The 23548-nt window shown below is 37.0% G+C and overlaps 3 protein-coding genes across 6 annotated transcripts in view; 1 reads left to right on the top strand and 2 right to left on the bottom strand.

The window, feature by feature from the left end:
• The window catches only part of LOC103909728 (uncharacterized), a 7875-nt gene extending 4173 nt beyond the window's left edge, over positions 1–3702 (bottom strand). For 2 of the 4 annotated variants that reach the window (XM_087307922.1, XM_087307924.1), the window contains exons 1-6: positions 3660–3702; positions 3238–3552; positions 2676–2987; positions 2127–2234; positions 401–444; positions 252–320 (exon numbers count right to left, since the gene is read on the bottom strand). In XM_087307922.1, the coding sequence (XP_087164048.1) occupies positions 252–320; positions 401–444; positions 2127–2234; positions 2676–2987; positions 3238–3361 (657 nt within the window). In that variant the 5' untranslated portion in view covers positions 3362–3552; positions 3660–3702. Of the gene's footprint in view, positions 1–251; positions 321–400; positions 445–2126; positions 2235–2675; positions 2988–3237; positions 3553–3593 lie in introns of all 4 variants that reach the window. The other 2 variants (XM_087307925.1, XM_087307923.1) reach the window with 2 other exon arrangements.
• fhip1ab (FHF complex subunit HOOK interacting protein 1Ab) overlaps positions 1–23548 on the bottom strand; it is a 445665-nt gene that overhangs the window by 251857 nt on the left and 170260 nt on the right. The window lies entirely within an intron of this gene.
• si:ch73-290k24.6 lies at positions 12648–22837 on the top strand. The gene is made up of 5 exons (XM_087307902.1): positions 12648–12957; positions 14834–14875; positions 17007–17234; positions 19168–19329; positions 21269–22837. Exons 3-5 carry the CDS (start codon positions 17090–17092, stop codon positions 22225–22227), a joined length of 1266 nt encoding a protein of 421 aa, XP_087164028.1. The 5' UTR covers positions 12648–12957; positions 14834–14875; positions 17007–17089; the 3' UTR covers positions 22228–22837.

Genomic DNA, 23548 nt, shown 5'->3' on the forward strand with positions numbered 1-23548 from the left:
AGCAAACTAACAATAAGAGGGGCGTGGCTAAGAATATTCTGGGTGGAGCATCATACTGACATCATCTGAGAAGGAGCCAATCCAAACGCAGAAGCAGAGGCTCAGACTGAAGAATGAAGACTACCTAAACAAACTAATTAATCCTTGTTAATTTCAGTGGATTAAGTCGAGCAGATTAATTGTTCACCTAAAGCGATGTGCGCTAGCAAAATAAATATTGTACATTTTGATTCCACACATACTTTACGTACCTGTTGTTGTTGTTTTTCTGCTGTTTTTCTGCCTTTAATAAGAGTCACAGTGGAGTACGTCACCGCATCCTATTAACACACACGTTTAGACACACAAATGACATTTAATTTGCGTTTTATTCTTGTTTATCTTGTTATGAAAAGTTCACCTCATCATCTGTTCTCTGGATCACTCGTCTGCTTCTTTCTTTCTCTGTAAAATTAAACAAAGCTTTAAATACTCATAGCTTATCACGCACAATAAGCCAGTAAATTTACCTAGCTGCAGATTTACTTACAGGCATAAGCAGAGCTTCCATTTTCCTTCTTTTTAACATATGAAATACATTTATGGTGACATGCAATATTGCTGTTTTTTTCATTAATACATTACATTACCATAAGACCAATCTATATATAATCCAAAAGTAGTCAGATTGCATTACCATAAAAGTAATCTAAATGTAATCCAAAAGTAGCCAGATTGCATTGCCATAAAAGTAATCTAAATGTAATCCAAATGTAGTCAGATTGCATTGCCATAAAAGTAATCTAAATGTAATCCAAAAGTAGTAAGATTGTGTTGCCATAAAAGTAATCTAAATGCAATCCAAAAGTAGCCAGATTGCATTGCCATAAAAGTAATCTAAATGTAATCCAAAAGTAGTCAGATTGTGTTGCCATAAAAGTAATCTAAATGTAATCCAAAAGTAGTCAGATTGTGTTTGCCTAAAAGTAATCTAAATGTAATCCAAAAGTAGCCAGATTGTGTTGCCAATAAAAGTAATCTAAATGTAATCCAAAAGTAGTCAGATTGTGTTGCCAATAAAAGTTATCTAAATGTTATCCAAAAGTAGCCATTAAACGTACCTAGCTGCAGATTTACTTACAGGCATAAACAGAGCTGGTTTATGTGTATTCTGGATTATGTAATCAGTTTAAAAATATCAAGAACATGTAATTAGAGTAAACTACTTTTTAAAACACTTGTAATCAGACTACAGTTACTTTGTTATGGATTACATATTATTTACACAATGGTAGTTAACTGCTCACAATTCATTGATCCTCCCATTTTTTCTCCTTTTTAACACATGTAATACATTTATGGTGACATGCAATATTGCTGTTTTTTTCATTATTACATTACATCGTATTTTTTAGATTAAATATTTGATGTCACAGCTGGTATTTCTGAGAATTTCATGCTTTTCAATACTGGTTGTTGTAATTCTGCTGTTTTCTAAAAGTAGTCAGATTGCGTTGCCAATAAAAGTAATCTAAATGTAATCCAAATGTAGTCAGATTGCATTGCCATAAAAGTAATCTAAATGTAATCCAAAAGTAGTCAGATTGCATTGATAATAAAAGTAATCTAAATGTAATCCAAAAGTAGTCAGATTGCATTGCCAATAAAAGTAATCTAAATGTAATCCAAATGTAGTCAGATTGCATTGCCATAAAAGTAATCTAAATGTAATCCAAAAGTAGTCAGATTGCATTGCCAATGAAAGTAATCTAAATGTAATCTAAAAGTAGTCAGATTACGCTACCATAAAAGTAATCTAAATGTAATCCAAAAGTAGTCAGATTGCATTGCCAATGAAAGTAATCTAAATGTAATCTAAAAGTAGTCAGATTACGCTACCATAAAAGTAATCTAAATGTAATCCAAAAGTAGTCAGATTGCATTGCCAATAAAAGTAATCTAAATGTAATGTAAAAGTAGTCATATAGCATTGAGAATTGTATAGATTGTCTTTGTTTTGTAATCTTTAATTGGTATCTAAAAATCCACCCAGCTAAACAGAATATAAACTGAATAAATAAATAAAATAAATTAAATGTAAGCCATCTTTAGCGTTGTTTTTATGGTGTGTGTATGCTTGTTCAAACCTGTAGTGAATCTCCAGTAAATGCATCTAGTCACTAACAGAATGAGCATCAGACAGATGAGAGATATCAGAGAGCATGTCAGAGTATTTGAGGTGAAATCTTCAGGATCTGAGAAAACAGAAAAAAATGTCTTAATGAGAAATAAATGAGTGAACCGTTTCTGTAATGCCAACAACCATCATCATGACACATCACCATTAAAATTGCTTATAAAAGATTTATGTTTCTTTCTTCTGTTGAACACAAAATAAGATATTTTGAAGAATGTTTGGATGTTTGGAAGTTCAGGCTTGGTGTTTATAATAAACGTAATTTATACTGAACGTCACTATATAATTTCCGTCTGTTCAATACCTACATTTTCAATCCTGTTCATACTTGCATTTTTCACATTTTTTTGTTAGGTTAGAGGAATTAAAATACTTTTAAAAAACCATGAACATCATAAAAAAGTTAATTTTGAACCCAAAAAATGAATAATGTATAAATAATGCTTATTAATGTGCTGCTTATTTTAATCTGAAGCTTCACACAAGCTCTTGGTCTTACTTGTTTTTGCAGTAAGAGTGAGATGAATGTTTGTGGAGTGTTTTCCATTGACTGTACATGTATATACTCCTCCATCGGCCTCCGTCAGGTTCCAGATCCACAAGGAGAGATTATGAGCAGAATCTCTGATCGTCTGAAATCTGCTGTTCAATTCTTCAACATCTGAAAGCAGCGTCTCGTTCTCAGCCGAGCGCCTCCATTCAAAGTGTTTGGGTTTGGTTTGTGGATCTTCACAGAAACACGGAAGCAGCACAGACTCCCCCACATCTGAGATCATGACAATATGAGGATGATGATCGGGTAAAGCACAGCCTGCAGGAGCACAACATTGTTTTACAGTTATTTACTGCAATTAATATACAAGGTCGCTGGTTCGAGTCCTAACTAGGTCAGTTGGTGTTTCTGTGTGGAGTTAGCATGTTCTCCCCGTGTTGGTGTGGGTGCATTATAGTTTAAGGTTTTAAACTGATTTTAAAGCAAACATCTAGTAAGTAGTCTGTGAAGCTGAATGTGTTTTACCTTGAACAGAGGCAACATCTCTTAAAGCACACCATTTCTTTACCTTTAATGGTGAGACTGAAGCTCTTGTGTTGATTCTCATTGATCCAGCATGAATACAGTCCTTCATCTTTCTCCGTCAGGTCAGAAATCAGCAGAGTGAGATTCCCTGAGTTGGTGTCAAACATGTGAAATCCGCCTCCATCGGGTGTCTTCAGTCCAGTAGAGTTATTTACTTCTCGGTGGTTGGGTAATTTCCATCTGATCTCTGATGCTGGATTGTGTCGAGTGGAACATTTGATCAAACAGGAGAGAAACACAGAATCTCCTGAATATCTGCTGACCTCCACTGATCTTTCATTTCCTAACACATAACAACCTGCAGACACGACAAACAATCACACATTAGATTATAAATACCTCATAAAAAATTACTATAGTCATTTAGAGTAAATACTGTGAGGTTTTTAAACCAGGACAAAGTACTAGAAATGATCTGTTGTGGTAATCCTGTTGTTGCTACGGTAACACAACTATAGTTGCTATGGTAACAACAACTGTAGTAATCGATCCGTTGCAATAATTTTATAGTTGATATGGTAACATCTGCAGTAATTGATCTGTTGTGGCAATTTTACAGTTGCTATGGTAACAACAACTGTAGTAATCAGTCCTTTGCAGTAGTTATATGGTTGCTATGGTAACACAACTGCAGTATTTGATCTGTTGTGGCAATTCTATAGTTGCTATGGTAACAACAACTGTAGTAATCGATCCGTTGCAGTAATTTTATAGTTGCTATGGTAACACAACTGCAGTAATTGATCTGTTGTGAAAATTCTATAGTTGCTATGGTAACAACAACCGTAGTAATCGATCCGTTGCAGTAATTTTATAGTTGCTATGGTGACAAAACTGCAGTAATTGATCTGTTGTGGCAATTCTATAGTTGCTATGGTAACAACAACTGTAGTGGCTATGGTAACAACAACTGTAGTAATCGATCCGTTGCAATAATTTTATAGTTGATATGGTAACATCTGCAGTAATTGATCTGTTGTGGCAATTTTACAGTTGCTATGGTAACAACAACTGTAGTAATCAATCCTTTGCAGTAGTTATATGGTTGCTATGGTAACACAACTGCAGTATTTGATCTGTTGTGGCAATTCTATAGTTGCTATGGTAACAACAACTGTAGTAATCGATCCGTTGCAGTAATTTTATAGTTGCTATGGTAACACAACTGCAGTAATTGATCTGTTGTGAAAATTCTATAGTTGCTATGGTAACAACAACCGTAGTAATCGATCCGTTGCAGTAATTTTATAGTTGCTATGGTGACAAAACTGCAGTAATTGATCTGTTGTGGCAATTCTATAGTTGCTATGGTAACAACAACTGTAGTGGCTATGGTAACAACAACTGTAGTAATCGATCCGTTGCAATAATTTTATAGTTGATATGGTAACATCTGCAGTAATTGATCTGTTGTGGCAATTTTACAGTTGCTATGGTAACAACAACTGTAGTAATCAATCCTTTGCAGTAGTTATATGGTTGCTATGGTAACACAACTGCAGTATTTGATCTGTTGTGGCAATTCTATAGTTGCTATGGTAACAACAACTGTAGTAATCGATCCGTTGCAGTAATTTTATAGTTGCTATGGTAACACAACTGCAGTAATTGATCTGTTGTGAAAATTCTATAGTTGCTATGGTAACAACAACCGTAGTAATCGATCCGTTGCAGTAATTTTATAGTTGCTATGGTGACAAAACTGCAGTAATTGATCTGTTGTGGCAATTCTATAGTTGCTATGGTAACAACAACTGTAGTGGCTATGGTAACAACAACTGTAGTAATCGATCCGTTGCAATAATTTTATAGTTGATATGGTAACATCTGCAGTAATTGATCTGTTGTGGCAATTTTACAGTTGCTATGGTAACAACAACTGTAGTAATCAATCCTTTGCAGTAGTTATATGGTTGCTATGGTAACACAACTGCAGTATTTGATCTGTTGTGGCAATTCTATAGTTGCTATGGTAACAACAACTGTAGTAATCGATCCGTTGCAGTAATTTTATAGTTGCTATGGTAACACAACTGCAGTAATTGATCTGTTGTGGAAATTCTATAGTTGCTATGGTAACAACAACCGTAGTAATCGATCCGTTGCAGTAATTTTATAGTTGCTATGGTGACAAAACTGCAGTAATTGATCTGTTGTGGCAATTTTATAGTTGCTATGGTAACAACAACTGTAGTGGCTATGGTAACAACAACTGTAGTAATCGATCCGTTGCAATAATTTTATAGTTGATATGGTAACATCTGCAGTAATTGATCTGTTGTGGCAATTTTACAGTTGCTATGGTAACAACAACTGTAGTAATCAATCCTTTGCAGTAGTTATATGGTTGCTATGGTAACACAACTGCAGTATTTGATCTGTTGTGGCAATTCTATAGTTGCTATGGTAACAACAACTGTAGTAATCGATCCGTTGCAGTAATTTTATAGTTGCTATGGTAACACAACTGCAGTAATTGATCTGTTGTGAAAATTCTATAGTTGCTATGGTAACAACAACCGTAGTAATCGATCCGTTGCAGTAATTTTATAGTTGCTATGGTGACAAAACTGCAGTAATTGATCTGTTGTGGCAATTCTATAGTTGCTATGGTAACAACAACTGTAGTGGCTATGGTAACAACAACTGTAGTAATCGATCCGTTGCAATAATTTTATAGTTGATATGGTAACATCTGCAGTAATTGATCTGTTGTGGCAATTTTACAGTTGCTATGGTAACAACAACTGTAGTAATCAATCCTTTGCAGTAGTTATATGGTTGCTATGGTAACACAACTGCAGTATTTGATCTGTTGTGGCAATTCTATAGTTGCTATGGTAACAACAACTGTAGTAATCGATCCGTTGCAGTAATTTTATAGTTGCTATGGTAACACAACTGCAGTAATTGATCTGTTGTGGAAATTCTATAGTTGCTATGGTAACAACAACCGTAGTAATCGATCCGTTGCAGTAATTTTATAGTTGCTATGGTGACAAAACTGCAGTAATTGATCTGTTGTGGCAATTCTATAGTTGCTATGGTAACAACAACTGTAGTGGCTATGGTAACAACAACTGTAGTAATCGATCCGTTGCAATAATTTTATAGTTGATATGGTAACATCTGCAGTAATTGATCTGTTGTGGCAATTTTACAGTTGCTATGGTAACAACAACTGTAGTAATCAATCCTTTGCAGTAGTTATATGGTTGCTATGGTAACACAACTGCAGTATTTGATCTGTTGTGGCAATTCTATAGTTGCTATGGTAACAACAACTGTAGTAATCGATCCGTTGCAGTAATTTTATAGTTGCTATGGTAACACAACTGCAGTAATTGATCTGTTGTGAAAATTCTATAGTTGCTATGGTAACAACAACCGTAGTAATCGATCCGTTGCAGTAATTTTATAGTTGCTATGGTGACAAAACTGCAGTAATTGATCTGTTGTGGCAATTCTATAGTTGCTATGGTAACAACAACTGTAGTGGCTATGGTAACAACAACTGTAGTAATCGATCCGTTGCAATAATTTTATAGTTGATATGGTAACATCTGCAGTAATTGATCTGTTGTGGCAATTTTACAGTTGCTATGGTAACAACAACTGTAGTAATCAATCCTTTGCAGTAGTTATATGGTTGCTATGGTAACACAACTGCAGTATTTGATCTGTTGTGGCAATTCTATAGTTGCTATGGTAACAACAACTGTAGTAATCGATCCGTTGCAGTAATTTTATAGTTGCTATGGTAACACAACTGCAGTAATTGATCTGTTGTGGAAATTCTATAGTTGCTATGGTAACAACAACCGTAGTAATCGATCCGTTGCAGTAATTTTATAGTTGCTATGGTGACAAAACTGCAGTAATTGATCTGTTGTGGCAATTTTATAGTTGCTATGGTAACAACAACTGTAGTAATCAATCCGCTGCAGTAATTTTATAGTTGCTATGGTAACACAACTGCAGTAATTGATCTGTTGTGGCAATTCTATAGTTGCTATGGTAACAACAACCGTAGTAATCGATCTGGCGCAGTAATTTTATAGTTGTTATGGTAACACAACTGCAGTAATTGATCTGTTGTGGTAATTCTATAGTTATTATGGTAACACATTACCTGTAGTAATTGATCCATGGTAGTAATTCTGTAATAGATACGGTAACACAACAAATGTAGTAGTTGATCTGTTGTGGTGATACTACAGTTGCTATGGTAACAGCAATTCGCAATTCTAGTAATATATACAAATGAGCCAATACTGCAGTTTTCTACAACTACAGATTATATGATACTACAATACACCAATACATACACACACACACACACACACACACACATATATATATATATATATAAACTACTATAGTATTTTTTCAGTATTTACTTAGTCACATAATAATTCTATAAGTGCTAGAAAACAAACACTAATTTATGAATGATGTTATGAATATATAACCGGCACTAACTAAAAGATTGACGTTTATAGCTGGTCTGCATATACTGTTATTACAGTAATAACCAACGCTCCTCACCTTCAACAGTTAGCTGAATGGTGTTACTGAGACACCTGTACTTTCCAGTGTCGTCAACAGTCAGATGAGTGATAGACAGTGAGTGATTTCTGTGAATCTGAACTCTGTCTTTAAATCTCTGCACCTTCATGTCGTCCGCTGGAAACACAGAGTATTCAGGAGATGCAGATGTGAACTCTGAGTAAAACCACTGGACGTCTGAGTGTCCGGCGTCTCCGCAGGGCAGCAGCACAGACTCTCCTGGAGAACAGCTGATCACTGACTAATATACTGAACAACCTGAACACACAATACATATTAAACAAGCTTACATTTGTAATCTACTGCTTTTTAATATAGTTATACATCATTTTACCATTTTTAATCCATTCAGATAATCTTCAGTAACATTTTTGCATTTTGAAGCGAGAGGCTAATGGTCTAATCTGATTTAGTGATTTTAAGCTAATCTAATTTAACTCTGGGAGTTATTTAATAATTATAACAAGTCATTGTATAACAGTGGTTTGTTCTGTAGACAATCTAAAACTAATATTGCTCAAGGAGGGTTAATAATTTTGAGCTTAACATGGGTTTAAAACAATTAAAAACTGATTTTATTCTAGCCGAAATAAAGCAAATAAGACTTTCTCTAGAAGAACAACTGAATCTGTTCAACATCATTTGGGAAATATTCATTCATTAATTTTCTTTTCGGCTTAGTCCCTACATTAATCAAGGGTCGCCACAGCAGAATGAACCGCCAAATTATCCAGCATTTGTTTTACACAGCGGATGCCCTTCCAGGTGCAACCCATCCATACTCACTCATTCACACACATGCACTATGGACAGTTTAGCTAACCCAATTCACCTGTACCACATGACATGTGTTTGGACTGTGGGGGAAACCGGAGCACCCAGAGGAAACCCACGCCAACACGAGGAGAACATGCAAACTCCACACAGAAACACCAACTGACCCAGCCAAGGCTTGAACCAGTGAACTTCTTGCTGTAAGGCGATCGTGCTAACCACTGCGCAACCATTTAGCCCCATTTGAGAAATATAATACTACTACTAATAATAATAATTATATATTATATATAATGTTTCCCATTACTGGGTTGCACATGGAAGGGCATCCGCTGTGTAAAACATATGCTGAATAAGTTGGTGGTTCATTCCGCTGTGGCGACCCCGGATTAATAAAGGGACTAAGCTGAAAATAAAATAAATAAATGTACATATACACACACACACACACACAGATATATATATATATATATATATATATATATATATATATATAAATATATATATATATATATATATATATATATATATATATATATATATATATATATATATATATATATATATATATATATCTGTGTGTGTGTGTGAGTGTGTGTGTGCGTGTATGTGTGTGTATATACAAGAAACAGATTTACAGTATAAACTTTTGAACTTATATCAGTATCAAAAACATTTGATGGACCAAACATATTTAGCCTTGTCCCCTCATCTTATTCACTTTGATTACATTTTTTTGAATGCATTTTCTCATTCCACTGAGCACACTGCTGTCTGTGTATTAAAGATAATTGTGCACCCACAGTAGCCATGGTGAGACTGCTATTTGTGTAACACTCCATTTTAGCGGTAAATCAATGCAAAGCTCAACAAATTAAAAGCAGAAATCCCATAGAAGCAGAACTGCAATGGTTATTTCTTCTAAATCTATTTTTAATTGGAATAATACCATAATTCCGTCTTTAAAATGACCGCAAACTACTCGAACAAAACAAAGCACAGTGTGTTTGATAGTAAATATGGCCAAGGTCTCTCAATCATACCTGTAGAGAACTCCAGTAGTCCAGAGCAAATCAGAACAACACACAAACACGTCAAATCTGAGGTCTGAAGTGCTGCCATTATACCCGCTCTTTCTCTCTCTCCTCTTCCTCTGATGGACAGATGTGTGTGTAAGCAGTGAGAAAAAGAGAGAAGTATTTAACACTTTTGTCTTTATGCCACAAACACCACATCCTGAAGAGTTCTGCCAATCTGTTTAAAAAATGTGAGGTAAATATGGGCACATCAGCCTACATATGGAATAACACATGCTAATAAATGGGATGATGATGATTAAATAGATGCATAAAAAAGTACATTTTTAATTGATGAAATACATCATCAATCCATCTGTAAAGTTATGCAGCAGGACTGAAAAGTCACGCATTAAACACTAATATCGTCTAATAAAAACAGGCCTTCAAGTCCCTCTAGTGGTCGAACGATGAAGTTAACATAATTATCTTTTCTTTTGCAGATCAAACAGGATTTTGCACCTGTAATTGATTAAAATGTTTATTTTATGAATGTCTTTTACTCATCTTTAAAGTAAATCTGGAAAGTCTTTATCCGTCACTGATTATATTTATTTACAAAATGTATTATGTAAATGTGGTGCAGTGGGTAGCACGATCAGTTAGTGGTGGGTCGGTTGGTGTTTCTGTGTGGAGTTTGCATGTTCTCCCCGTGTTGGCGTGGGTTTCCTCTGGGTGATCCGGTTTCTCCCACAAAACCAAAGACATGAGGTGTATTGGGTAAGCTAAATTCTCCACAGTGTATGAGTGTGAATGAGTGATGTGGATGTTTCCCAGTGATGGGTTGCAGCTGGTAGGGCATCCGCTGTGTAAAACACATGCTGGATAAGTTGCCGATCCCAGATTAAAAAAGGGACTAAGCCAAAAAGAAAATGAATGCATGAATTATGTTAATGTACTGTGTGTGTACTCCTTTACTTCTCACTTGAAAAATGCCATAGTATACTTTAGGATTTACAACAGCACAATGTAATAAATTGCAGTGGTATACCATAGTAACTGCTTCCTATCCACTTATATATTTACTACTGTATTTCCTTTACTTGCATTATACAGTCAGTAACAGTGGAAGATACATTCATATATGAAAACACAAAATAAATTGACAAGATTCAGTTGAGAGACTCATTTTATATTACTTTGATGGTTGGTAGAGGTTAAATAAAATACAATTTTGATGAGTAATTTAATAAATAATAGGAATAATACTTAATTTAATTACTGTTTTTACGTTACTGTGAGGGTTTAGAAGGGTAGACATTAAAATACAAATTAATGAGTAATTTAATAAATAATATGAATATTTCTGGTTTTAATTGCTGTTTTTATATTGCTGTGATGATTTAGTAGGGGTGGACGTTAAATAAAATACAAATTAATGAGTAATTTAATAAATAATATGAATATTTCTGGTTTTAATTACTGTTTTTATATTGCTGTGATGATTTAGTAGGGGTGGACTTTAAATAAAATACAAATTAATGAGTAATTTAATAAATAATATGAATATTTCTGGTTTTAATTACTGTTTTTATATTGCTGTGATGATTTAGTAGGGGTGGACGTTAAATAAAATACAAATCAATGAGTAATTTAATAAATAATATGAATATTTCTGGTTTTAATTGCTGTTTTCATATTGCTGTGATGATTTAGTCGGGGTGGACTTTAAATAAAATACAAATCAATGAGTAATTTAATAAATAATATGAATATTTCTGGTTTTAATTGCTGTTTTTATATTGCTGTGATGATTTAGTAGGGGTGGACTTTAAATAAAATACAAATCAATGAGTAATTTAATAAATAATATGAATATTTCTGGTTTTAATTGCTGTTTTTATATTGCTGTGATGATTTAGTAGGGGTGGACGTTAAATAAAATACAAATCAATGAGTAATTTAATAAATAATATGAATATTTCTCATTATAATTACTGTTTATACTTTACTTTAAGGGGTTTGGTTGGGGTAGACATTAAATAAAATACAATTAATGAGTAATTTAATCAAAAATATAAATAATACTCATTATAATTACTGTTTTTTACTTTACTGTGAGGGTTTAATAGGGTAAACTTTAAGAAATATAATTTAATGAGTAATTTAATAAATAATATGAATAATACTCAATTTAATTATTGTTTTTATATTATTGCGCGGGTTTGGTTGAGGTATACTTTAATAAAATACAATTTGATGAGTAATTTAATAAATAATATGAATATTTCTCGCTATAATTACTGTTTTTACATTACTGTGAGGGTTTATAAGGGTAGACGTTAATATATACAATTTAATGAGTAATTTAATAAATAATATGAATATTTCTGGTTTTAATTACTGTTTTTATATTGCTGTGATGATTTAGTCGTGGTAGACGTTAAATAAAATACAATTTAATAAGTTATTCAATAAATAAAATGAATATTTCTCATTATAAATACAGTTTTTACTTTACTGTGAGGGTTTGGTTGGGGTATACTTTAACAAAATATAATTTATTGAGTAATTTAATAAATAATATAAATAATACTCGTTGTAACTACTGTTTTAATACGTTACTGTGAGGGTTTGGTAAGGGTATATATTAATAAAATACAATTAATGCAGTTAATAAATAATTTAAATAATTCTCGTTAACTTCTCGCCGCAACTGTATCCCTTCTAGAAATAACCCTTTTCCCTGGTAATTATACCGCGTATTGTTCAAAATATTTATTAAATTACTCAATACATTGTATTTTATTAACGCCTACCCCTATCTCAACCCCTCAAATTAATATAAAAATATAAATTATTGTCTTACAGTGTCACAAAAATTACGCTATCTGCAGCTGTGAGTATCCGCAGCTGTATCCCTTCTACACTTCACCCCTTTATAAATGCGCTCACACCGTCTTCAACTGTTGCTGGGATAACCGCACGTCTGCTCTGATTGGTCCGCATCCTGCTACAGCAGCCAATCAGCATCAGATCCGATAAACCTTCATGACATGATGTCTGCAGCCAGGCGCCGTCTGTTATAAGATGAGATTATGATGTATTCGAGTAAAAAACACTCGTAATTAGCTTAATTTACCGTGTAAAGCTCGGTTTACGGTTAAAACAGCACCGCGTTTTCGTCCGTGTGTGCTGCTGATGCGGGTGAAAATGGCGGACGGAGGGAGACGCTCGGTGCAGAATATGAGGAGAAAATGAGCGAATCAGAAATCATTACGACGGATATAAAATACTAACACAATAACAGGCATCGCTGAGGTGGACTCTAGGCTTTCAGAAAGGTTAGTGCTGTTGTATAATTATTACTATAACACACAGCTTTGTTGTAGTTATCATTATTATTACCGCAGGTGCAGACAGAGCATCATTTAGCTGAAGCTCAGTGCTAGCATCTGTAATGTTCTTCATCTGCTTCTGTTCGAGCCTGTTGTGTGTGTGATATTTGCTGATGTATGGCTTGAAAGTTTGATTACATATATAGATTAATTCAGTGCGGAAAAAAAAATCTATATTTGGCCTAATTTTCCTCATATTTTCAGGCCAATAACAGCTTTTTGTTAACTACATACAGTTGAAAAACAAATTATTAGCCTTATATACAGTTAAAGTCAGGATTATTTCCCCCCATTTGAGTTTTTTTTAAATATATATTTCCCAAATGATGTTTAACAGATTCTGGAAATTTTCACAGTATGTCTGATAATATTTTTTCTTCTGGAGAAAGTCTTATTTGTTTTATTTTGGCTAGAATAAAAGCAATTTTTTATTTTTTAAACTCCATTTTTAGGTCAATATTATTATCCCCCTTAAGCTATATTTTTGATAGTCTTTTTTGTTACACAATAACCTGCCTAATCAACTTATTTACCCTAGTGAAGCCATTAAATGTCACTTTAAGCTGAATACTAGTGTCTTAAGAGAATATCTAGTCTAATATTATTTACTGTCATCATGACAAAGAGAAAATAAATCAGTTATAAGAGATGAGTTATTAACACTATTATGATTAGAAATGTGTTGAAGAAATCTGCTCTCCGTTACACAGAAATTGGGGAAAAATAAACAGGGGCTAATAATTCAACGATGTCATTTCAACATCGATATCACAATTTCATAATACACAATAGTCACATCGTGAGTGTACACAATATTGAGTCTGGATTATAATTGATCATATTACAAGTGTATTTTGGGCTCTGTGACTGTTTGAGGGTTTTAAAAGTGTAAAGACATGAGAAATTGTGCCATTTGTAATAAAAAATATTAATGACAATTTATTGAACTGATTACACAACGAAGACTATGCAATATTATTTTACATTAGATTTTTCATTTAATTTGTGTCTTTTTTTAGTTTGATTGTTTATATTTTATGCAGATGCGTCCCCTACACAATCATCTCAATCAATCTTACATCATATATTTTTTCAAACAGTTATTCAAGTCATTTTGTAAAATTGTATTCATAATCGCAAAATAAATATCACAGAATAAAAATTATTGCAATGTGTAATTTTTCTAAAATCGAGCAGCCCCAGTAAATACTGTGAAAAAGGCCTCTGTTAATCATTTATTCATTAATTCTCTTTTCAGCTTAGTCCCTTTATTCATCAGGGGTCACCACAGCGGAATGAACCGCCAACTTATCCAGCATATGTTTTACACAGCGGATGCCCTTTCAGCCACAATCCCAACACTGGAAAACACCCATACACACTCATTCACACACACACACACACACACACACACATACATACACACACATACACACACACACACACACACAATGGCCAATTTAGTTTCTATAGCGCATGTGTTTGGACTGTGGGGGAAACCGGAGCACCCGGAGGAAACCCACACCAACACGGGGAGAACATGCAAACTCCACACAAAAACACCAACTGACCCAGCCGAGACTCAAACCAGCGACCTTCTTGCTGTGAGGCGATCGTGCTACCCACTGCACCACAGTGATGCCCTCTGTTAAATAATCACTTGGGAAATATTGAGAGTAAATTTGTCTTCAACTTTATATAATTAACACAAATGTGTTCAATTAAATTAATGGTGCATTTGTAGAATATTAGTTTAGGGTTAAAAATGTGTTGATGTCAGATATGGTGGATAATTCATAATGCTTTTTCTTCTTGTTTATAGATGATCCTGACAGTATATATGGACACCCGTGTCCTTCAACAGGTAAAGGATCTCACAAATGTCTGTGTTTGTGTCCATATTTTTCAAAACCTTTCAAAAACTTTATCATTTGGCTAATATTTAGATTTTACTAACTGTAAACTGCACTGTTAGGAGATACTAACTTGTTATATATAAGTTAGTGGGCCAGGGGGCTGTTTCAGTAAGGAGGTACATCAATTCGGAGTTTAAACTTGAACTCTGAACTGACTTAACAAGAGATTAAAACCTTAGAGTTGTTCTGGTAGTCCTTCTGATTTACTGGTCAATCAATGGTCCTCCTCTCACCTATGGTCATGAGCTATGGGTCACGACCAAAAGGACAAGATCTTGGATACAAGCCTCCGAAATGAGTTTCCTTTGCAGGGTGGCAGAGCGTACTCTGATGCTGCGTTCACACCAGACGCGGAGTGCGCGTCAAGCGGGAGTGATTTACATGTTAAGTCAATGCAAACGCGCGAATAGACATCCTGCGGCGCGATACATGCGAATGGCGCGGCACGAATGACGCAAATTGTGCGAATGGCGCGGGGCGAATTGAGCGTTTGACGCGCTTAACAAGCGTTTCGCGCGAATCTCTCGAGTTTGAAAATCTGAACTTTAGCAGACATTCGCTCCGCGTTAACCAATCAGAAGCTTGCTCTTGTGGTGGCGTGATTGTGACGTAGAACCTGTTGATGGTGTCCCAGGGGAAATCCTCCAGGCGACACAGACAACAAGTCATCAAACTAGGCTTGGCTCAGTCTGAAGCACCGTTGAAAGCCTCCGTGATCCAGGTTCAGTTTCTGGAGGAGTCTATGAGCTTAAAGAGCTGGATGCACCTCTGAAAGCATGTAAAGGACTCAGAAACGACCCTAAACGTATCGACGCTGTTTTACAGCCTTCATAAAGTACATAAACACTGTTGGTTTCTTTATAAAATCCATGTTAGCCTTTAAGCAACGAACCTTTAGTCACCGGGCAGACAGAAGCCCCGCCCATCACGTGAATCCACGTCTGTTCTGAAGTTAATTGGACGCGTGAATGAAGCGAGTAAACTCAAATGCTGACGCGGCTATTTATGCGCGAATAGCGCGATTTATCCGCGCGTTCTGCGTCTGGTGTAAACACAGCATTACGCCCCTTTCACACGGGGCGTCAGCGTCAACGCTTCCCATTCACTTTGAATGAGTGACGTCAGGCGTTGCCGGACTGCATTGTGGATCCGTCGGCGCCGCTTCAGAGGTGTTGCTTGCTGCAGAAGTTGGGACTAGCTCAACTTTTCAAGCGCCAACGGAAGAGTCAGCGAATCAGATCGCTGTATGCAAATACACCAGCTAGACAGTGGCCTATTGCTGACTGAATTTCATTGGCTGACGCTGATACGACGATCGCTTTAGCTTCAACTTCAGACACGCCTTCAGTCAAACATTGAGTCTGAAGCCCCGTGTGAGTGGGGGGCGTTATAGACAGGGTGAGGAGCTCTGTCACCTGGAAGGGGCTTGGAGTAGAGCCGCTGCTCCTCCACATCCAGAGAAGCCAGCTGAGGTGGCTCCGGCATCTGTTTCGGATGCCTCCTGAATGCCAACCTATGGAGGTGTTCCATGCATGTTCCATCGGGAGGAGGCCTCGGGAAGACCCAGGACACGCTGGATCTCTTGGCTGACCTGGGAACACCTCGGGATCCCCCCGGAGGAGCTGGAGGAAGTGTCTGAGGAGAGGGAAGTCTGGGGTTCTTCTAAGACTGCTTCCCTCGCGACTTGGCCCTGGAAAAGCAGTTGATAAGGAATGAATGAATATCCAAGAAGACGTTTATAACATTAGCATCCGTCATAACCATATACTGTACGGTTTGCCTACATCGTGTGTGCTAGATTGTGTGTGTGCCTAAAGCGTGTGTGGGTCTGCAGGTCTGCAGCTGGATATTATTGGGCAAAGCTGTACGAAAACACAAAGCTATTAGCTGTCTTTTAAATAGGGGCGGAGCTACTCTATGCCCCACCCTCTCTTCATGTTTCGACTGAGATTATGTCAAACGCTGAATAAAAAAATGCATGTTAAAGTACTTCATGGCACATTTAAGACTAACAACACTGATACTAACATCTAAAATCATGCAGATGTACTGATGTCAGATTGCGCTTGTGTCTTTCAGACTCCGCCAGTCTCGCCGTAGCAGCAGTTCTGGAGGAAGCGGAGGAGCGAGTGTTTCGCTGGCGGCACGCGCTGCTGCAGGGCATGGAGTACCACAGTTCAGGGACGCTGCCTCTGCTGGGCAGCCCGCGCTACTGCCCTGGCACCAACAGCGCCAGCGGATACCTGTGCCAGACCGGACACTGCTGCCAGGAGACCGGCTGCTGCACATACTACTATGAGCTGTGGTGTGAGTGCTGCGCAACACACACCAATAGCTGTGTTTCCATCCAAAAATGTGAATTAAATTCATGCGCAAAACTGGAATATCACATAAAAGTCTCTAGTTCAGAGGTCGCCACAGCGGCATGAACCACTATCTATTCCAGCATATGTTATACACACCGGATGCCCTTCCAGCCTCAACCTAGTACTGGGAAACACCCATACACTCTCACATTCACACACACACACTCATACACTACGGCCAATTTAGTTGATCAGTTCTCCTATAGCGCATGTGTTTGGACTGAGGGGGAAACCGGAGCACCCGGAGGAAACCCACATGAACACGGGGAGAACATGCAAACTCCACACAGAAACACCAACTGAGCCAGCTGGAACTCAAACCAGCGACCTTCTTGCTGTGAGGCCACAGTGCTAACCACTGAGCCACCGTGACGCTTGTTAGTAATTAAAATAACATTAATTCATTTTCTTTAGGGCTTAGTCCCTTTATTAATCTGGGGTCGCCACAGCGGAATGAACCGCCAACTTATCCAGCATATATGTTTTACGCAGCGGATGCCCTTCCAGCTGCAATCCATCTCTGGGAAACATCCATACACATTCATTCACACACACAAACTACGGACAATTTAGCCTACCCAATTCACCTGTACTGCATGTCTTTGGGGAAATCGGAGGAAACCCACGCGAACGCAGGGAGAACATGCAAACTCCACACTAAAACGCCAACTGACCCAGCCGAGGCTCGAACCAGCAACCTTCTTGCTGTGAGGCAACAGCACTACCTACTGTGCCACAGCATTGCCAATAAAATAACAATAATAATAAAATAAATTAGACAATTTAGTAAAATACATGAAAATATTTTCGATTTTTTGGGGATTTAAAAAAAAAAAAAGAGACATTTTAAATGTAACTTCAATAAAGAAAACAGCCAATAAAATAACTAAATTTTATTGATAATAAAATGTTATTTAGTAGCTATGTTGCCATTAGAGATGTGCGCAAAACTGGAATATCACATAAATAAAATAAAATAAATAAGCCAAATAAAGCAGCGTTTCCATTCAATTAGAAACAAAAGAGAACAAAATCATCACTTCCTGATAAATACTACTATGAGCTGTGATGTGAGTCCAGCAACAACAAACACCAATGCTAAAGATGCATCAAAATAAACATTCTGGGCAGAAATCAAAAACTCTGGATGCTTTTGGATGAAAACCGAACTCGAAAATGTTTTGTAATAATTTTTTATTGAATAGGTATTTTTGTGAGACATTTTAAATGTAGCTCAATAACTTTAATTATACTGTTTTTACAATAAAAGTTAATAAAATAACCCACAATTATGATAACAAAATGCTGTGTTTCCATCCAAAGATGGTAGTTAGACTTGTGAGCACAGCTGGAATATATAAACATAAAACATTTGCAAATAATAAGCAGTAAGTCAAAGTCAACAAAATCCTCACTTCCTGATAAACTGGCGGCGAATAGCAGTGAGAATAATGATGTGCTTATCTGTCACTCAGCTGTTTGGCGCCATCTAGTGACTGAATTATAATATTAATATGTAGGTTAGTGTAGCTCCATTCAGCTGTTTTTCTTTCTGCAAGTTTTATGTTTAATTAAAGAGCTCAGATCAATGTTTAACATGTTCTAACAGTGTAGGGTCCAGTAGGTGTGTAATAATCAGCATAATGTAGATGCAGCCGGTGCTGATTCAGAATAAACCGTTCAGTCTTCTACAACAGCTAATAAAACTGCAGTTTTACTCTTCACTCTGCAATAGCCACAGCTAGATGTGCATTATCCCTTACTTATAGTGAAATTTTTTTTATGATAATACATTTCTATTATTATTTGCGATGTAAATGCCTCTAACTATAACTAGCTTAAAGAAATTATTAATTTATGTATGTGTGTTTCAGGGTTTTGGCTGCTGTGGAGTATGCTAATCCTCTTTAGCTGCTGCTGCGCATATCGCCACCGTCAGGCTAAGCAGCGTGTCCAGCAACAGCAGAGGCAGAGAGAGATCAACCTGATGGCATATCACGGAGCTTGCAGCTACCCGTCCTCCATGTTTGACCTCAGTAAGAACACCTCACACTCATCATGTTAAGGCCCATTCACACCAAGCACGATGACTGTAAATCTAAATAGAAACATATTTGCATCCACACTGACGAATGATTTTTTTAAATTATACTATTTGCATTAGCTCTTTTTACCAGCAGGCATTTTCAGTGTGCTACTAGCGAATCTGACCAGTGAATCCAGCTTGTGTAATCTGCCTAATCTAATAGTGAATTTAGCCATTAGAGTCAGTGTAGTGGAATAAAAACACAAATTACTGAGTTTATACTTTTGCATCACCTTTTTTCAACCAGCAGGCATTTTCAGTGTGCTACTAAGGAATCTGACCAGTGAATCCAGCTTGTGTAATCAGCCTAATCAAATAGTAAATTTAGCAATCAGAGTCAATGTAGTGACATAAAAACACTAATGGCTTAGTTTATACTTTTGCATTATCTCCTTTTAACCAGCAGGTGTCCTCAGTGTGCTACTAGCGTATCTGACCAGTGAATCCAGCTTTTGTAAACTCCCTAATCTAATAGTGAATTTAGCCATTAGAGTCAGTGTGGTGTAATAAAAACACAATTTTCTTAGTTTATACTTTTTGCATTACCTCATTTTGACCAGCAGGTGTCCTCAGTGTGCTACTAGCAAATCTGACCAGTGAATCCAGCTCGTGTAATCTGCCTAATCAAATAGTAAATTTAGCAATCAGAGTCAGTGTAGTGGAATAAAAACACAATTTTCTTAGTTTATACTTTTGCATTATCTCCTTTTAACCAGCAGGTGTCCTCAGTGTGCTACTAGCGAATCTAACCAGTGAATCCAGCTTGTGTAATCTGCCTAATCTAATAGTGAATTTAGCGATTAGAGTCAGTGTAGTGGAATAAAAACACAAATTACTGAGTTTATAATTTTGCATCACCTTTTTTAACCAGCAGGTGTCCTCAGTGTGCTACTAGGGAATCTAACCAGTGAATCCAGTTTGGTAATCTATAAAATCACATAGTAAAATTAGAGATTGGTCAGTTTGTGTAATAACAAACACGCCAAATTGTTTCTCTTCATCTTTATGTTTAGAGCTGTCGTCTGACCTCAGTTTTAAATTCAGAACTATTTTATCATGCTATGTGTGAACGGACCTTTATTATGCTCAAGTTTTTTTCATTTTTATTTGAGACATAAAAAAATACCCCCCGAAAATTCTAATTTTGAACATTAAAGAGTTAGTTCACCCGAAAAAAAAATTCTGTAATTAATTACTCACCCTCATGTCGTTCCAATCCCCATCTTCAAACAGAAATAAAGACATTTTAGATGAAATCCGAGAGCTCCCTCATCCTACCTAGACAACAAGGGTCCCGAGACGCTCAGAAAAGTCCAGAAAAGAAACAGTAAACATTGTCAAAACAGCTCATGTGACTTAAGTGGTTAAACTGTAATCATACAAAACTCCAAGAACACTTTTATGTGCCAAAAACTGTAAAAACGACTTTGTTTGCCAAAATCTTCTGAGTCGGGTCAAGTTGCGCACTTACTAAACGGAATGTACTATGCTATTTTTCCATTTTAAGTACATCGTTGTTGTGTACACAAAGTATAAATTACTATGAAGCTCCAAGAATGCTTTTGTGTGCCAAACATCCTGTAAAACATCCACTATCTATATCTAAGTGTCCGATCAAGGTGTGCGTTTAACTATGGGGTGTTTACTACGCTAGTTTTCCAATTTTTAGTACATCGTTGTTTGATAAAGTATAAACCACTACAAAGCTCAAAAACAAATTTGTGTGCCAATGTATTGCAAAACTTATGTTGTTAGGCGATATCTTTTGAGTCAGGTTAAGATGTATATTTACCACAGGGAATTTACTATGCTAATTTTCCATTTTTAACACATCGTTGTTATGAACACAAACTATGATCCACTAGTTAACCTTAAGTTCTCATTGGCAGGTTTTCTCGCATCACTCAAACTGCCGTCTTATGAGGAAGTAGCAGCACAGCCCAGCACCCCGCCCCCTCCCTACAGCTCGGTGGCTTACCCGCGAGGCTCCGCCCACCCTGGCCCGAGTCACATAATGTCATCACAGAGCTCCGACAACTACACCAGCTGCTCCTGTGACTCCTGCTGTCCGTCTTCACCCTGTAGCTCCTCCCCTTCTTCCGCCCAGCTCACCGACGAGACTGACACAAGCCACGCCTCCACACCCTCCCTCAATGAGCCTGGCCACACCCACTCAGCAGTTATGCACATCGAGAACATTCCAGCGCTCAATGACCAATCGCCTGAGGAAGCAGAGCCTCCAGGCCCCGCCTCTCCAGGTTCCAAAGTGGTGCAGAAGATCAAAAGTAGCAGCAGCAGCACAGATAACGTTAATAACAATAACGAGATATTAGAAGCATCCCAAGCGATTAGCACTAGTAACATTGACAGTCCGACGACAAAGAATATCACCAGCCTTAGCATTTCCACTTCATCTTCGCATCTCTTTTCCATCTCTGATCCGATTGGTGCTCAACCCGAGCAGAAGAGGGAGGAGCCAGTAGCTCCGCCCCCTCAGTCTCCACCCAGAAACGCTCTGTTTTCTCCTGGTGTTGAACCCGAGCGCCGCGATTCTGCTGTCAGTGATCTGGATGTGGACCAAACACACTTTCAGCAGCGACGGCTGACCGGAGACTCTGGTATTGAGGTTTGCCGTTGCCGTGTTGAACGTGAGGAAGATGAGGAGGATGAAGATGAAAATTTACCCACAGAGTCCGCCATTGGGACGGTGAACGATCTTCATGATAGTCCGGATTGTTCTGCTAGAGCCAGACAGCTGCCGGTGGATGGGGGTGGGAAAGAGGCGTGGCCTGCCTCATCTGTGACTCCGCCCACTGACGCTGTCGTCATCGCCATGGAAACCGACTGATCTGAGACTGATGATTAAAGCATGTTGATCTTGTGTTTTGGCGGCAAAATAAGAGCAACTGTACAGCCTGAGGTTAGAAGAAACACATTAATATTAGCGGTTAAAATTTGCAAAGTATGTCTCCTCTGAGCATCAAGGATGCATTTGTTTGATCAAAAATACATTTAAAATGTTAAATATTATCATAGTTCTAAATGTCATTTTTAGATGTGAATATATAGTTAGGTGCACTCTCAGAAAAACAGGTACACGGTGGTACAAATATTGTTCCTTGAGGAGCTGTTTTGTACCTTAAACTGTAAAGATTGTACCTTATATGATGCAGAAGAGACTTATTATACTGTTCTGTACCTTTTTATGGTACAATTGAAATGCAGGTACACAATTGCTCCCATATAAAAGGTTTCAAAAGTATTGATTAACTTTATCTTTATTACAATACCAGTGAAAATAAATATGACTGGAAAGGCAAAGTGATTTTATGAATAATTTCTAGAAGAAAGAAACATAAACCTTAATTATTAAGTTCTATAATACAATATTACAAAACACCTGGTAAAAAATACACTAAAGGCATTGTAAACTAAACATTAAAGGCATTTTAAATAAATGTTTGGTAAGCATTTTTGACACTGTGAAGGTACAAAGTGTCTTGTCACTGTGGTCGTACCTTTAAGGATCAGATTTGTACCTTTAATGAAAGTACAACTTTGTATCTGCAGGTTTTAAAAACCAAAGGTACATTTTGGTTTCCCTTGGCACAAATTATGTCCTACAAACGGCAACGGTCCAAATTTCAAGAGTTCCCACTTAGATATGCTTGGCATTTAAAGCAGGTTTGGCATGCTGTCCCGGGAGAGAACCCTGAGCTCGGATATATTTGAGCCCAGGGCTCCCGCCCGGTCAATAAGCATGTCAGGGGAGCCGAGATCAGGTAGGTCTCGATAGCTTCCCTTTTAGAAAGGGGATAAAAAGGAGGAGATGGTGTGGAGAGAAGGATTCTTCCAAAACGAAGATAGAGCAATAAGGAGAAAGTGATCCATTTATATTAAGCTAGGATCACTCTGATTGGATTATTACTGATCACGGATGAGTGGCCAGCAGTGTTCAATCATATCACGTGCTCCTCTCGAAATTAGTTTATGAAACTTCACTTGTTTCTTTGTCTTAAGGTGCAATTCTGTCCCATACAAAGGTACTGCCCCAGTGACAAGGGTTTGTACCTTCTTTGGTACAACATTGTACCATTTTTTTCTGAGAGTGTGTAACATATCTGTGATGTACAGCTGATTTATCCAGCATCACTACTGCAGTCTTCAGA

Source organism: Danio rerio, chromosome 23 (genome assembly GCF_052040795.2).
Source record: "Danio rerio strain M-AB ecotype USA chromosome 23, GRCz13ab, whole genome shotgun sequence".
In the NCBI taxonomy this organism is placed as follows: Eukaryota; Metazoa; Chordata; class Actinopteri; order Cypriniformes; family Danionidae; genus Danio; species Danio rerio.